The sequence below is a fragment of the Calonectris borealis genome, chromosome 1, assembly GCF_964195595.1.
Source record: "Calonectris borealis chromosome 1, bCalBor7.hap1.2, whole genome shotgun sequence".
NCBI lineage: Eukaryota > Metazoa > Chordata > Aves > Procellariiformes > Procellariidae > Calonectris > Calonectris borealis.
The window spans coordinates 213,881,687-213,899,581 of NC_134312.1; the positions used below are offsets into that span (position 1 = coordinate 213,881,687).

General features: G+C 35.8%; 1 protein-coding gene across 18 annotated transcripts in view; it reads right to left on the reverse strand.

The window, feature by feature from the left end:
• Window positions 1-17,895, reverse strand: part of PICALM (phosphatidylinositol binding clathrin assembly protein) — a 67,529-nt gene that overhangs the window by 23,732 nt on the left and 25,902 nt on the right. For 15 of the 18 annotated variants that reach the window (XR_012672064.1, XR_012672062.1, XR_012672063.1 and 12 more), the window contains 11 exons: window positions 16,482-16,624; window positions 14,155-14,230; window positions 12,793-12,895; window positions 10,513-10,606; window positions 9,902-10,013; window positions 8,459-8,565; window positions 7,194-7,235; window positions 6,396-6,481; window positions 5,018-5,141; window positions 4,532-4,668; window positions 2,062-2,162 (listed from right to left, as the gene is read on the reverse strand). Coding sequence is in view for 8 of the 18 variants with exons in the window: in XM_075140244.1 (XP_074996345.1) it covers window positions 2,062-2,162; window positions 4,532-4,668; window positions 5,018-5,141; window positions 6,396-6,481; window positions 7,194-7,235; window positions 8,459-8,565; window positions 9,902-10,013; window positions 10,513-10,606; window positions 12,793-12,895; window positions 14,155-14,230; window positions 16,482-16,624 (1,125 nt within the window). In the remaining 10 variants the exon portion in view is untranslated. Of the gene's footprint in view, window positions 1-713; window positions 841-2,061; window positions 2,163-4,531; window positions 4,669-5,017; window positions 5,142-6,395; window positions 6,482-7,193; window positions 7,236-8,458; window positions 8,566-9,901; window positions 10,014-10,512; window positions 10,607-12,792; window positions 12,896-14,154; window positions 14,231-16,481; window positions 16,625-17,895 lie in introns of those variants that run through there. The other 3 variants (XR_012672071.1, XR_012672070.1, XR_012672069.1) reach the window with 3 other exon arrangements.

Below are 17,895 nucleotides of genomic sequence, written 5' to 3' on the forward strand. Positions count from 1 at the left end.
TTCAGATTATCAAGATTTTCTCAGAAATGTAATCTGTTCTCAGACTCTTTGCTTGTCTACCTCATTCTAATTCTAATTAGTGTGTCCAATCTCATCTGAGTCTCAAAACTTGCCAATGCTAGTAACAAAGGTAACCGAAAATTAATTGGGCTTGGGTAATGTATATCCTTGCATATTTAAATTTAAAAAATTGCTGTCTCTCCTGACAGCAATACCTCAACATTTCTAAAGCCCAGTTTCATCCTTGAATACACACGGCATCTGTTTGTGTCAATGGAATCACTCTGCACCTTCAGGCTACCATTAGGCATTAATGATTTGGGTGCATTTAAAAGAGTAATTTGAATTTTGCAAACTTCTACCTTTAAGTTATCCAACTAGAAGTATTCTACCTGAGAGAACAATGACAAAGTTTTTTCAGTGCTGTCTCTTACAGTTTGAAAAAGTAAACTGAAAATATGCAATTACAGAACCCATTCTCTGGGAGTTTTTAACCTCGTTAGCTTTAACATTTTTGGAACCGCAAGACAAAAGGCAGCAACCCAAATATAATGCCTTTGTAACAATTTATCCTTTTATTACACACCTAAGAGCTGCTGCATAAAATTTTTAACAGTAACTGATTTTAGTCCATTGCAACTTGTAGCTGGTTTGATACTCTTCTCAAAGTCACCATATACACCAAATACAACATCAGCATGTCAGAAAATTACCTAACGGAGGGATGCCGTGCAGTGGTTAGAGCACAGGACTGGAAATAGTTCAGGTTCCATTCTTGGCTCTGCCACTGACTTGCCGTATGACTTCAGACAAGTCAGTTAATTGCTCAGATTTCCCCATCTGTAAAATGTGGAAAGCACTTCTTATCTACCTCATGTGAAGTGAGTGTTCATGTCTGTAAAGCTGAAGAGATTTTTTTTTTTTTGATGAAAGGTAACACAAAAAATGGTGATCCCAGAATTTTAGCCTAAAATTTTAGCAGACAATCCAAAATCTTCACAGTTAATTAAATCTTAGAAGTATTTAGAAATGTGTCAATAGTAAGCAGATACATCAATGACTTTTACTGAAGACTTTTACCAGGAGCAACACAACATTGAACAAACACAGACTTTCAGGCTGAATTTTCAGGATAATAAAGAAATGCTAGATCATGATGTGACCTTCGAGAGGAAGATAATTTCCCCTTTTATCTCTCACCCATGAAACAAATAGGACAAGCTGAAACAGAAGATATTTCCAGAAAGCAAACAAGATGAGCCAAAACATTTTTCTCCATTTCTAAACTTTAAGCCAAAACATTGAAATTTGTATGCCTAACTCGATACACTCCTCACTGCATCCCTCTCAAAAGATGCTCTGCTCAGCAAAACTAAAGGACAAGTAAACTACTTCTATTTATTTTTGAGGTTACCACATATATTAGTATTTCTTACATCACTCAAAATTGTATGTTATTTCCGTAGAAACAAATGTGAGAACGTACACAAAACGCAAAGTACACAGCAAAAAGTAAATAGGAAAGTGCCTTATTTTGTTTTTAATAACTAATCTGGCTTTTCTTGCCTTCTAAGCATAGTTGTCACAACTGCCTCCTTTAAGGCCTCATCCAAGTTCTGCTCTGTTATCACCTGCAAATTTGATTTAACATTAGACAAAATTTAAATGCATATTAAAAAAAAAAAATCCATATTCACATTCCCATATATGCAACATGGGCTATCTGGCAGACATCTTCACAGAACTGACTTCTCAAGCTAAGTTTCTGTAGCTTGCTATGTGACTCTGGAAGACAGCAGTTATGAGGCTGATAGAGCTGGTCAACAATTAAAGTAACTTTGCTATAAAGAACTCTTATATCAAAATTTTTTTTAATCACCACATGCTGCTACGTTATTTTAATCCATACCCAGATTTGACTTTTTCCGCTCCCTTCATCCACTTGTAGCTTGTCTTTGCAGGATCTCTGTCTTTAAGGAAGAAACAGCCACAGACTAGGGGAAACATTTACAGGAACATGGCCATAGCAATCAGAACCTTAATCCAATTCAGAATTCTTACCTCCCCAGGTACTTCCTACTTGTGGAGCAGCAGATATAGGATGTACAGATGGATGAAAAGTTGGCTGCAAATCAAGCAGATCATTTGGCAGCTTTGAAGTGCTACAAAGACAAATACAACTATTTGAACGACACCACAGTTTTCAATACAAGGCAAATGCTAGTGACTATCAACAGTGAGGAAAGCTTTGTTACAAATTAGTTGTTATGAAATGGATAGAACTAAGCCAAAATTGGAAATTCTGATGCACTTCACGTTTTCATACTGTAGAAAAGTGTTAATTTAGCAAGCTAAGTTCTATTCTACACCACGGGACTTTTGCCAAAGCTGTCTAAGACAGAAAGACAACCAGTCTTCTCATCTTCCGCACAGTCCAACACCAGGGTTAGAGCACGTTATGTTCAGCAATCTTCAGCAACTTTTAAAATAACCTCATGAAAGCCCTACAGTATGACAAAAGCAGACTGACAGAATGAACTCTAATGGGCCACACCACCAAAACGTAACATCTAAATTCCATAACTCATAACTTTCCACTATCAACAACTGCTGAGAAACTGGCCTACATCTATGAGCTATTGAAGAACTCTGGGTAAAGCAAAATATAAGAAGCCTTGAAACACCTGATCACACATCAGTTGTGTGAATGAAAACTCATTTAAATGCACATTTCAGACTATTCAAAACCAAATTGTGACCTAAGAACATCACATGCAAATGAAGTGTGAAGCCTTAAATACAACTGCTGCAATAATTTCAAGAATCAAACATGAACAGTAAAATTCATCCTCTTGCAGAGAGTTCATGTCATACTTTAACTTAGTCTTGGGAAAAAAAAAAAAAACCACAAATGGAGTACTGGTGTTCACCCAGAACTTTTTAGCACACGAAATGAACCAAAATTTCCACATATGGCTGCTACTATGGACAGAAGCTAAGTCACTGTGGCATCCAAGCATCTTTCAAAATGAGACTGGCACAACAGTTTAAAGGCTAGTAGCCACATCCTAGATCTCTGTACATTCTCTTGCTGACCCAATCACTTGTATTCAGTTTTTACTATTTCATTTCAACAGTGATTGAAATCACATTTTGCCACTACTGCTCCTATTAAAAAGCAGCATGGTCTGGCACAGCGCTGTAATGTGAGCAGCAGAACCAAGATAATTTTCAAGGTAAAGCTTGTTCAAGTTAATGACAGGGATTAATCAGACACATTGCATCTAATAGCAAGCAACTGAACTTATGACCCAACATAACCCCTCCATGGCAGCTCCTGCTGTAAAATCTGTTCTTTGCTCATAGCAGTCATACTGCCAGCCACTGAATTTAAACATGAAGACAAACTAGCATTTGGTTTTTTAGAAGAAAATGCTCTTGTCTTCACCATGTAGCATTTCTGGCTGTTTAAAGAAGCTTTATCAGATGTTTCAGACCTCTTAAGAAGCAAGATCAAATATTCAAGTTACTAGTTCAAAGCGTACAACCATTTCAAGTATTTTGGCCTCTAAAAAGCAATTTAAAAGAAAACCTTTTTTCAAGGAAGTCTTTCAGTTACTGACAGATTCTCTAGCTCCTTATATGCGATTCAGCTATTTTCCACATATTTGGTGTCAAGTAATTTCCTACAATAGCTTTCTAATGGGGAAAGAAGGCTGTCAAAGTGTTGACTACGTTAAAAGAACAGTAGATTCTTATGTGAGCTCTAACAGAACGACTAAGCGATCCCTTACGTTTAGGATCACACTCAAAGCAAAAATATGCCTTCAGAGAGCTATTTCCTCCTATACCGATAAAAGCACTGTTCCTTCTGCTACTGCTTGATTTGACAGGTATTTTACAGAACGAAGATCACACACTTACTCATACCAACAGTTCCTGCTAGTCAAAGATCAGGATTAGCGTGCAGTGAGTACTCTTGCACTATCTTTGCAAGTCCTTGCAGATAGAGATATTCCAGATATAAGTCAAGACTGCAAAACCTGCCTCTTCTTTCAAACCCTGTTTCACATTTTCCTTTTTCTGAAAATCTACTAAGAACATTTGTTACCGCTCTACTTTTAAAGACCTAGAAATGCAACATTAAATTCAGTATTATCTTTATGACCTCCCAGACTGAATTTTTATTTGACTTTTCCCAAATTAACCTGTAAGGTTCTTTGCGGACAAAGCATGTGTATTTTACAGTTCCAACCGTCTGGCTCACAGACTAAGAACAGCTACAAGGGCTGTCAGCAGTTGGTTCATATCAGAAACTATTCTGCAAATGGACGATGAAAACATACTTTTTATATTATTTATGGCAGTAGGTTATTTTTCCCATCAACTTTACCCAAAACATCATTTCTTATCACATCACTAATGTACTCTACACCCAACCAACCTTCTGCAATGTACACTCTACAGCAGAAATTTAGAGGAAACTCTAGCTGCAGTGCATCTCACAGTGAAGCAACACCATTAAGCATACCTGTTTGAAGAGCTAGGGGTAGAAAAAATATCAATGGCTGGTGTAGTCATTATGCTGCCTGCTGCAGTCGACACAGGAGAAGCTGCAGTTGTTAAAGAGGTATGAGGTTTCTTTGCAAGTTCTTTTAGACGTTGCTCCTGTTGGGAAAGTGAGCTGGCATAAGAAATCCAGAAACAACATTTGTGTATATGACTTTGGAGGTAAGTGAAGCAGAACTAAAGAATTATTTTTATTTATTCCACACACTAGTGTCAGCTACTTATAATTACAGGAGTCAGTGGTGCCACAAATCCTTCAGAAACTATTTTAACAAACCCGCCACAAGTTGTATAGTATATGTACATAAGATCCTACTTCCAGTGCTTTGCCAACAGTACACGTCCAGTATTAATAACTGTTTTTTCCCTTTGCTCCTTTAAGAAACCTAATAAGCTAACAACAAGAACATAGGAAAAGTGGTTTCAATTAAAAATTCTGCATGCCTACCTTTAAAGCTTTTAAGCGAGCCTGTTCTTCCTCTAACGCAGCTTGTTTTTCCCTTTCATCAACTTTTGTGAGGGACAGGCCAGTGCTTGCAAGGGAAGAGACTGCATTGGAAAGGGTGGTAGCCCTAAAGTAATTGGACAGGAGAAAAGCTGGCTGTTAATAGGTGACACGTGATAGGAGCATATAAAGAACACTTTGCTTGTATCCACCCAGTCTCCTGAACTCTTTATAACGTTGGTTGTATCTTACACTGCACAATACAACGTGATAAGTTTAAATAAGACATACCATATGAACTGCAAAACGAAAAAAACACCTGGAAATCATGCTATCTACTCTTATACGTTGGATTTTGGATTTCCCCCCTTAAATGTTTCCCCTCCAAACCACATCACAGAATTCATGTTTGAAGCTCTTGCTCTTTTCCTGTTTGCCTAAGATGGCATTATTTGTAGATACACGGGGAATCTCCAATAATCTGGGCTCCAATTCAAATTGTTGCTAATTTAACGGGTTTAGTTAAGAAATTATCAATGCAACTAGTATATCCCAGAGGAAAAGTTTGCAATTTATCAACACATTTAAGAGTGTGCAAAAAGATTTAAAACAAATACTTAACTTTTAAAACAAACTAAAGTAATCTTACAAAAAAAAGCAAATATTCTGAAAAGTAGCTAACAAAGTGGTGCTAAGCCCTAATATTTTTACTACCTTAAAAAAGAACATATAAAATACTACTGCCTTATTTTTTGAACATGCAAGAAAGAAATGCTATTCGAGTCTGCAAATCTTCCCCCAATATTAAGCTTTTTTAAATTTGAACAATGAAGTTAGTTGTCTAGAGGTCTTCTCTAGATTGCACGTTGGGTTTTAGCAAGCACTCAAAATCACTGAATGCCTTTTACCATATACATTATGACTTTAATCCCCAATTACTTTAAAAATCCATTCTTAATGTAAGGACTTCTGGAAGCATTTTCTTGCTTTTGACAAAAAAGGATTAAAGTTGAAATATAAGAGTCTAAGGACATTAATAAATAAATGTTGCATACCTTACAGAAGTCTAATTATTAACATAAAATGAACATTTGCAGGCAATAAATGAAAATACACTTAGTTTCTCTTCAGAATTTCAAGATTAGATGTTAAAAGTGTCACTACTACATGAGGGATTCTACAGCAAGTGCTTGCAGCTCCTTAGATCCTAGTTCTCCTTAGATTCTGTAGTTCAGCAGAAGATATGATAACTTGCTATTCTATCATTGCTAATACAGTGTCTTCCATATAGCCTACACAAACCTTAGTTTATAATGAAATTGAAAATAATGGATTCAAGATTCGATTCAACAATTGTTTAAAAGGACAAGGGCATAAGCACCTGCTTGCAGCTGTGGAATCTTTGATTTTCTTCCCTTCTAGAGAAGCTAAATGTTGTTCCAAAGCATCAAGAAGGCTACTCGGTGCCTGCAAAAAGAGACATTCGGGAACAGATTTGAAGAATCTAAGGCAAAGCAAATCAGTAGTTAAAAGACTTTCAGAGAACACAACCGTAGGGCAATGGGTACAACAGCTCAGAATACTTATACCGCATCTTGGCATCCAGTACATATTTAATTACTTAAAATATCAGGTGATGTACTCTCCTCACTACATTACTCTGTCATAATGACTCACCAGTAAGTACTGAAATATGTCAAGAGATGTTAAAATTAACAGCTAGGAAACAGCAAGCAGACAATCTGAAGCAGTCAGTATTTCAAGAGACACTAAGAAGGAAATTGTACCTAAAGTCATATCTACGTGCATGCTCTGCAAGCCTTCACAATGATTTAAACGGGCATATAGCCAAAAGCAAGCTTGCTAAAAAACATAGCTTCATAATATCATGTAGAAGTTTCATTATGTGAACTCAGATTTAAATTGTGTCTTCAAGCATGATAGAAATAAGGTTGTCTTAAAACTCAGAGTATGACAGAAATATCTATAACATTTTACAATAGGATCACTGCATATAAAAGCCAGGTTCTGATAGAGGTTGGATTTAATCACAAACTTGGAAATAACTTGGTGACAATGTACGCAAGAAAGCATAAGTGAATGCCATAATGCCAAGTTCTTCTGATTATGCAACCCCAAAACAGACATGTATTGGCAAACACATAATAGGTTTATCTACCTGTGAGAGATCTGGTATGTCTCCTCTGTCAATTCCAACTTGCTGTAACAAAACAAATGAGCTTTAGAACCTGTTTGCTTTTGTTAAAGGCAGAGATGCTCAAAAAAGCAAACAACATTAAGATGAAGTCGTATAAAAAGCACAAACCTGTCCATATACATTTTAAATCTCCACAATCTGAACTCTATAATGGTTGGTTGTAATAAATCCTTCTGTTAAATGTATACACATTTGAAGTAGGTGTGTTACAGAGATATTTTAAGAGATACAACCTTCGAAAACAGAGTAAGAATCAAGTGTTTCAGAATTTTAAGGCTAGAGAAGTTTGCCTATCCCACAATTTATGTGGTAAATTCTCAGACGTACTGATATAGAGCATATATTTGCTAAAACAAAACAAAGCACCTTCAAAGTTTTGTAAAGAAGCTGTTTTCTAAAATGCAGATCAAACTTAAGATGTTCTGCAGCAGGTTGTATATTGTTACAAGGGAAAGATTAATATTCTCAACTTCAGTTGATACATGTTATCAACTGAAGATAGTATCTCTGATAGAGAGATTCTGTCAGGACAGACAGCGAGCCAAGTTTTACGGCTTAATTTTTTGTTAAGGGATATATGAATAATGAAGGAAAGCAAAACAAGAACAGGAGCACATCTCAACTGAGGAATTCCATAACACTAGGACATCAATTCAGCAACGCTTCAGAAACAAGAACGCAACATGCTAAACACCTTTAAAAAAAACCCCACAAAACATTTTGCAAGATAACTGCTTTTTCCTCTATAAACACACCTATAGCTAAGACACCTTTAAAAAAAAAAAATCACATGTTCATCTACTTGTCTCAATTTCTTATTTGTGAAGCTCTTATTTCATCTAAAATTTACAGCAGAATTGTGGGTTTCAAACTAAAATATAGCTAGAATCATAGAAAGCAGCAGATCACCATGAAGTTACTTTAAGTTACTTTATTTGTTTAAAGCAAGGTTCTTCTTCAAAGAAAGCTCACAGTTATTATGTAATCGAGGAAATTTTAAAATGCATATTTATACACCCTCCTTAAAAGATAAACCAGTAAGTATTTTGTAGTCAGGTTTTTCAATACAGTCCTCAAATGAACTAATCACCAGAGTAGAGACTGACAAGATGACCCCTGATGGATCTGCAATTAGGCTGGAAGGAAGGAGTGTCTGCTTTATGAGAAAATAAGCACTTTATAAGCTGTTTCAAATAAATGGCAAAGTTTGGTGTACTAACGTTTACCTCTGCAACTTTAAGGAACTCTGAGATCCGTGTCATTCTAGTGAGGAACTTCTTATATATATCAAGGCCTTCTTTGCACTGGTTCTTTTTCATATCAAAGTATTTTTCTATAAACAGTAAGAATACTTGCATTAAATAAGAAATCTAGCATTCTGCAAGGGATGTGCAAAGTAAAAGCATAAAAACCATGACAAACAGAAAATGCCTATAGATCTGTTTTATTATGTTAACTGCAGAAGTCACTATGCCTAACTTGCACCAAATGACAAAAGCTCCACTGAACATGAGCTAATGATCACAGCATGCAATTACACCTTACCTTGCAGGTACTAGATCTCACAAAAGCATAACCACCATTGAGGACAATCAAGTTTAAGAATAGGTCACCCAAAGAAATGTAAATTCATCCTCTTGGGGAAAAAGAAAAAGCAATTTTACAATATGGCAGTCAAACATCTACTCTATTCCACTGGCCACATATCAGGCAAGATTTTGATATTCTCTGCCAGACTGATGCCTCTTGTATGGTGTGGTCTACAATGAGATGCAACTGATTACAAAACACCGGTGCTGAAAGCAAGAGGGTCCTACCCTCCTCCTTGAAATGGTGCTTTCAAGGCCTGTTTCTCTATTAAGCTTCACTCAAAACATCGGTGAAAGCAGCTGCATGCTAGTTGTTCTTACCGAGGGAAAAGAAGCAGACAGGGGCTTCAGACTGGAAGCATGACTGTCCTTTACTGACTAAGTCTGGATTTTGCTTTCCATTTTGCAAGCACTGGGTAATAACAGCAATCAGGTAGCTTGATCCAATCACAGAATACAACCAAACCAAGCAAATCAACAGATTACTTTCAACTTAATTATTTGCCAAATTTAGGCTCCCCTGCATCTCCAGTGTGTGCAAGTGAAAGGGCCTGAAGCCTGAATTTGTAATTCCCCTTAAAATATAAGATATGCTCTAGAAACATAAGCCAACCAATCATTAAAATGAACCAACATTCAAGTTTTGATAGCCAAGCAATCACAGATGCTATGACTGCAAATTTGTAACTGACCGTAACTTATTCCACTTAAAAAGAAACAAAACCTGATCTTGTTTCTTAAAGAAAAACACATTAATATAACGATTTGGGTTTGCCACGCAGTTCAATGAGACAAAAAAAAAAAAAACAAAAAAAACAAATCACAAAACAAAGCAGTGCAAGAAAAAAAATTAAGTGAAGAAAATCTTGAATTGGCTTTACTTTCAGAAATTTACCCATCTCTGTATACAATGCAATTAGACAGAAAAACCTTGCAAATAAATCTGACTTGGAAATAACAGTAATATTTTGATGTTTTACAGTAAGACTATTTCAACTTTTCAAAAAAGAGCAGCTCTTTGCGACTGTTTACTGAGCTCCCTCCCCAAAGTTTAACATTGCAGAAAGCAGCTATATTTACCCAAGAGGTTAATAATCCCTTCATTATATGCCGCGAACAGTCTAATGGCATCTTTGAAGAGGAGCATGAAGGCAGCATTAATTACACCATTTGTAAGTTCATTGCTATTGACCTAGGAAGATCAGAAAAAAGTTAATTTAACTGAATTGATCCCTTATTGGAAAACTTCTAGCTGAACTCTAGTACTTTATCCCAAGGCGTGCTTTCCAATCATCTCACTGACTATTAATGGAAAGTAGCAGCATAGCAAATCAACACAGGATCACTTAGCACAGAATTAAACCAAGGCATTTCTGTTAACTAATGTTAATGTTAACTAGCACAACTAAAAGACAGAGGGCAGAAATAATCAACTTTTAAATGAACAAACATTTCTCACACAATAAATAACACTAATTCAGCACAAATCATTCTCTCCAGTGAGCATCATATTTCTTTTTTCTGGTTTCTTGGGGGTGTATCAATGAACAAAATGATTTATGCTCTTTAAGCTGTGCAGATAACATGGAATCAAGTTCAAGACCTTTATTCATGACGGATTTTACAAGCTTGTGCAGGTTTTTACAAGAAAGTCAGTAGTATGTTAGACATGTACATGCTGCTAAACTTACATTGAAGTCAAGAAGTGCATCCATTTGATTTTGTATAATTGGTACAGTTTTTAAGAGTTTTTCTGTGCTCATTGTTCTCATCACTCCATCAGCCCTGTTGTGCAAAACAAAAGAAAATTCTTCACCTGAATTTTGAAGGCAATTGTTAGTGAGAAACATAATGTAGAAAATAAAATAGGTCAGAAAAAACATTTAAATCATTGCCATTCAAAGCAGGCTTTTTGATGTTTAGGAATGCTATCTAGCCAATACAACTGTAATAATGCAGTGTACAAAAGCAACAACTTTTGTTTGGCCAAAATATGAATCCAAGATGAATTTTTATTCAGAGGAAATGAAACTGATAGTGCTCAGAAATATAGTAGAGCTATGACACATCAGGTAACCAAAAAGATGCTCTGAAAGTTATTTCTGAAGCAAATTTTAATCTACGCTTTTTCCAATCACCTGATTATTATTTTATGTCGGTTTGGATGATTTTCTTTCCAACTAAAAGCAGTAAGAAAGAATAAACAAGTGTGACAATACGGTTTTCAAGCTTTTTCAGAAAAATTATAGAGACTACATGACACTTCCTTTTAATGGCTGACTGTTTGTTAGTTGTCCAGATTAAATAGACTAAGACTAAAAATATCCAAGAAAAGCAACAACCAAGGAAGAGATTAATCACCTCAGTGACAAGAAACAACTGCTTTCTGTAAGACAAATCAGACAGCCTTGCAGCTGCATCAGCATGCGCATAGCAAACCAAATGTTTCCTGCAAGTGCAAATCTCACAGCGCATCTGCACAGAAAAGGCTGTGGCGGTTCTCCAGGATGGAAAGCAATGGGGATCACACTGCCTCCAGCTTTCTACTTGTGCCACATACTCCCTCCTAACAACAAACAGCAACTGCAATAAACCTAATGTGGCAGGGCATGGGAGCAGAGCTCCTGAGAAAAAAAATGAGATGTGGAAAAGGTAGATGGCTGCCACCAGAACAATTATTCCTGCTGGCTCACAGAAGGACCACGAGGCACGTGCTCTGGGCTAAATAATTCACCTCATTAGGCCTAAACCACCTGATTATAAAGCAACCGTGTAACACACTAGTGTATCTGCAGCCACCTGACCACACAAACATCCTATATGCGGAGAAGGCTAAGTGTTTTATGTTGTTGGGACTCCAACCATCTCTAAAGGCAGAAACAGTGAAAGGAGCCCAAGCATTCCCCTTTTACTTTACCATCACATTTCAGAACAAAATTGACTGTACAGTATTAGCAAGGAGGTATAAGGGATTTGACAGTCTTCTCAGGCCAATTTCGAATGGCTTTGTAACACTAATGCAAGATATCATCAGGCAGCCCATTACTGCAGTTAACACATTTAACAGTTTTAGGTTGAGATTTTTGTGGGTTAGTTAAGAATTAACTTTGAAGCATCAAGATAAATTATCCTGTGTATGGATGATAAAGGACACCCAAATATAAAACTAAAATTATGGTTTTAAACTTTAAAAAGCACTGCATACAAAGATAATGTACAAAGATGGAAAGACTTTCAACCATGACCAGTACATCCTCTCCAGCCTTCATAATGGAGGAGATCTCCAGATTAATTCCATCGTTCACTATAATATGCAATTTACCCAATTACTGGTGCTCTGCACCGTGTTATTTTACATGTAAACAGGTACCTAGTCTCAAACAACTGATTTCTCTTAAAGGAGCTCACTTTCCAGGGAAAATTTTAATTCCTGTAGACAAAATCTTCTGAGTAGCATCTACTACAATGTTCTATTAAAAGTATGAATTGCACTACCTTTACAAAGGTAGTAAACTTCATACCAACATTTTGGGACAAGAACAGAGAAACACCAGGAAGGACTGCAGAGTGTTTCACAAAACACCTGTCATTTAAACATTCCAGGGCTAGAAACACAAGTAAATTGCACAGTCCCCTATACTACCTGCAAGACAAAGTAACTTTGTGATCAACTTTGTGGAAGATTTGTCCAAACTTCTACTTTCCTGATATACACTTTGATGCATACCATTTTTCATTTCTTTGTATTAAACTTTTAATGTTTAAAGAAGTAAAATTACAATAACTGAAGTAAAATATTTTTGCAATATACATAACCGGGCAGTTGAGCCTCTGTGTGTCATGGGAGATATCCAATTGAGAAAAGCAGACATTATTGTTTGAACTAAGTTGGAGCCAACTGGTATTTTCCACTTCAATTACAGGACATAAGACAAAACTTCAAGATAAGCAAAACAAAATACAGTCCTTACCCTCTTTTTACTTTTGTGAAGTCAAAAGCCACTTGTCTATAGGAAACTGCCTTTTCATTCAGATACCTACTATACCGTCTGATAAACGTTGACATGTCATAACCTAAAGAACAAATTTCAGAAGCTTATTACTCACCTAGTCAATTAAAGATCAAGAACCTTACTCTAAATAAAGTGGAAGATATTGATGTAAGACAGCTTCATTATATTTTTGCCTGATTTTGTATAGTTAATTTGTGTTACAAAAACTGTGTACACCATCATAGTCATCATGTAAATCAAATAGACAATACTGCAAATATCTAGAAGACCTGAACCATGTAGAAGTTTACTCTTCACTTCCTAAGGAAATTACTTCCAAAAGCAAAACAAAGTATTTTTATGCAAGTTCTCTCATACTATGATAGAAATTACTACCAAAAAAATTACACAATGCATTCACAAAGACGTTCACGTCAACTCCACAACACATTCTCTCATTTACAACTGAATAGGAAAAAAGAAGGCACTGAAGGAAACATGAAGACATGACAGAAATTTTTTTATGTTAAGAGAGTGGCGATACGCTACATTTTGATAACTGTCAGTCTAAGGATACAGACCAAAAAAAAGATCTCTTCATAATCTATACTGAGAGCATGGAAGTTAAGACTCAATAAAATGAGGCAATTTGGTAGACCCTTGGTTACCACTGAGCAGGTTTCTGTCCCCAGGCAACCACTCTGTGTGCCTGTTTTAGTACACCTGTGGCAAAAGTCAAAACCAGCTATATAAAAAGCAATGCGGAAAGTAAGAAACCACCTCAGGAGAAAAAAAAAGACGACAACTACCTGTATGATCAGAACTGCACTGAACTGCAGCTTAACAGTTTGGAAAGGTATTTCAATTGAAAAATCTGAGCCAGAGAAACTTATTTGCCCACAGAATTAGTCTCAAAGATGGATGGAATGGTCTTCGAACAATCTCCCAAAAAGTTAATTTTTTTTTTTTTAGACACAGTTCTTGTCTCACTGACATGCCGTATCTTATGTACATATGATGTATTTTTTGAAATTTAACTTACTAATCAAAGTATACCTCTCCAAATGGAGAAACCTCTTCAGAAGTAGGAGGAATACTGTCAGATCTGTTCAGCTAAGGAAGTTAAAGCATTTATAAGTAAGCCTTTCCTAAAAGATGGAACAAAATTCCTCCAGCAGACAGCTTCTGCCATGCCACAATAGCATTTTAAATTAAGAAATGCAGTCTGGGGTAAAACAGACAGAAAAATTACTTCTTAAATGACACCGTCCATTACAGTTACCAAGTTGTATTTACTGTCCCCCAGCACACTACTAACTTTTAATGAAAAAGACGCCTTACCTTGCAATCCACTTTTGTCTAGGAAATTGCTCAAATTAAACAATGTGTTTCTGGACGCCAGATACTGGATAAAACGCTAGATGAAAGGAAAAATTTGAATGCTTTTACTATATTACCAATGAGCTGGAACTGAGGTAACAGTACTAGAAACTCTTTTTATCCAGCTTATGAAATTCAGCTTTTCTGCTTTAAGACTGTTTTCAAATCTGGAAACTATTACAAAAATTCAGCTAAATTTTCAAATGAAGGTAGCTATTATTTTTTACATAAAAATCTGTGAACAAATCAAAGTCACATAGATATTGCATGAAGGCCTTTGACTGAAAGACTTTGTTTATTTTAAGCCAGAACATGGAACTGGAAACTACTGAAAAAATTCCCCCAAACACGTTCTCATTTTACATGCTCACAATTGTTTCACCAACTTCAATTTTATAACAGTTGATTTCATTTTACCAATTAGCCAAGGCATCTTTGCTCAGCATACTTCAATTTTAATACAATTTTAATAGTACTTAGCTTAAATATGAAAGTAAGGTGATATAAAGATTAGTTTGTTTATAACTTATAAATCAATGTTAAATAAACATAAGAATCCACATAAAATATTAACACAGTATCACACTTAGTACCTCTCATTAGTTACATATAATTCTGAATTATGTTTCACTAAAATGAATGATGTTATTTTCATCTTGTAAAGACATATTTCAGATCACTGGCACCGCATCTTATTTAGTAGGAAGAATAATTTTGTCTTATGAACCACTGTATAGAGAGCTGCTACAAAAATAAACCAATCATTCACTTGTAATAACTTTTTGACAGAGGAAAAAAGTTCTGATTAGTGTAACATATACTACTGAATTATTTTCATTAGTATAAATACATAGGTTACATAGAAAAAAAGACTGGAGAAGGGTAAAAGCACTCAGTACTTAGCTATAAATGAATTAAGCAAAAGCTGGAGGACCAACGCTTTTCAGTACTTTACAAAGGTGTTCACAGATTCTCTATAAACTTCTAGACATTTTCATAAGCACTTGATTTCCATGTTTGTTGTTCAAGTACTACTTCTAGCTGTGAAAAGTTTCATTTTGAGCAGCAATCTTACCCTCATCATTTCTGTAACACATCTGGCAAGCAAAATTTGTTTGGCAATTTTATTCTTAAAACGGAAAATATTTCAGACAGTGGTCCCATGAAATACCTTTAATTACTATGAAGTGTATTGGTATCCGTTTAAAATTTATATGACTCAAAGTGCAAGCACAGCAAAAGTGTATAGACTCTATTTTGGAAAGTGTCAATTATCCCAGTGATAATGCTTAAAGTCAACATGAGAAGTTTGCCCTCTTGTGGCTTACTTAGCTTCAAAGTATAGATTTTCACCAAGACCAGAAATACTCTGCAGCTACCTGCAAGAGAAACCAGTGTGTGTGTGTGTATATATATTATTATTTTTTTAAAACTTAAAATCCTTCACAATGCAGCCAGTCAGCCAGACGAAGCAATTACACCACCTACAAGAACCCTGAATGCAACCTGAAATGAAAAGTTTTGGTCCTCTCCACAAAATCCTAATTGTAATTTTCTAAAGCTATCCCTCCTAATTCCAAAATTCATATAGCTTATATTATACTGACTGTTTGCAGTAAAAAGGAATGTTTACAAACACTTTCTACAAAAGCCTTCAAAGTATAGTTTGTTTGTTGGGTTTTTTTAAATGCAGAAAATTCAAGCTGCTGCTATGCTTGTCTTGGTATCTCGAAAAATAAGGCCCCATTGGAATTCAAGTTGTGGAACAAAACAAGCTTATTCCTTTTTGTTTAAATTGGGGTTTTGTTTAATTGTTCTACAGTATTCGGTGTTATTTAGATGCTCATACTCAAAGCCAGCTCACAGGCACACATTTGCCTTCACTGCAAAAGGTTAGGGAGTGATGGTGGAAATCGTTCAGAATAGAGTTGTCTGGGAGAAAAGACCATCTGGATTAGCTAGAGCATGAACCTAAAATGCTTCCATTTTCAGCTTTCAGAATCCCATGTTGGTTTTGTTTGGTTGGTTTTTTATTATTAGAATAACACGACAGAAAGAGGTACTTCCAGCATTCAGGACACTTACTTTTGATTCTAGAATTACAAACTTTAAAGCAGAAACAAACTAAGTAGACAAACATATAATGAGACCTGTTTTCATGCAGGTTCATTTTACAAAAATGTAAAAGTAAAGATTTTCTTACAAAGATAATTAGTGGAAGCATTTAGCTGACATTTATAGGAATGAAGTGCTGCAACTGTTCTCAGACATATCACTTTTTGTATTACCTCATTTCCATACACCATTAGATGATGGGTTGTGATGAGAGATTTGAAGACCACTACCCAGCTACTGTTGGTAGTTCTTTCAAACAAACTGTCTGCCAGTTGTGGGATGTTCACATTCATCTCATTTGTGCACTGGATTAAATCTGCAATACAGAAATTTTTATTGTTATGAGTTCTGTGAAGGAAGATCAATAACATACAAAAAAAAAATCAGTACACTCATTTTATATAGTAATTTTTTCTATGAAAACTGAGGGGCTTTCCAGTAAAATAATTTCTTGAAAAGCACCATGGCACTGGTCTACCAGAACCTCGTAATACAAACTCCACTCTGCTCACTGCCAGGATTCCTGGTCCTCAATTGCTTTTGCAGTTGCCTTAGAAGGTCCTGGAACAGAAGCACCATAATGACTTACACTATCTCTGACTAACAACTCCCAGCTTTCAAACATCTAAAGCATTAATAGCAAAGTAATTCTTACATGCTACCATTTAATCGAATTTTACTGGAAGATTATGACTAGAACTTATTGTAAACCTCAGATTTCTGGCCTCTTAATGGACCAGTAAACCCTTCTAGACATTGATTTAATGTGAGTAATAAGAGATTCAAATACTGCTTAGTCTTGATACAATGCAATCAACACCTTCAAAAGGACAGAGGAAACGTTAAGTGAAAAAATGAGCCTCTAGCTACAATACCAGAAGCTGACAGACGAATTTAGTTACAACAAAGGGGGTTGTTAACTGAAAAAATGATTAGGAGCACAGCAAAACCCGAGGTTGGCTAGCTAAAACAAAGCTATCCAATTTTTGCTCAACCTGGACTTCCAGTAGACAAGATCTAGTGACTCTGCAAATAGTTGTTAAAAAAAAGATTACGCTGTTTATCTTTCTTCTAGATTTGCTACTGTCACAACTGTATAACCACAAGAAGCCATACCTATAATACAACCAATATAATAATATGTAATAATCCAATAACTTATTTCCAAATGCCGATGAAGGAAGCGATGACTTAAGATCATGATGCTACGGTGACAAACACAACAGAAGCAACTATATTAACATCCATATGTGATTAACACACCTTGCTAGCATTTAATATGAAGCTTAAACGTAATGCAACATAGTACTGGTGACATTTTACTACTATTACCACCCCAAAAATAAAACAATAATTTTCACTCAAACTGCCAGCCCTGCCAAAGGCCATAGCTCAATAAGGATCAAGACTTGAGTAAGCCCTACGCCTGCCTATCAAGTACTTACGGGCTACTAACACTAACCGGAAACATCTGTTTAATCTGAAAGGAAACGTTCAGCCTTTGAAGACAGTTTTATACCCTGCTATGAGCAATCATTCATCAGGAAGGACTCCTGAAAGACAGGACCCTCCTTCAGCCACAGAAGC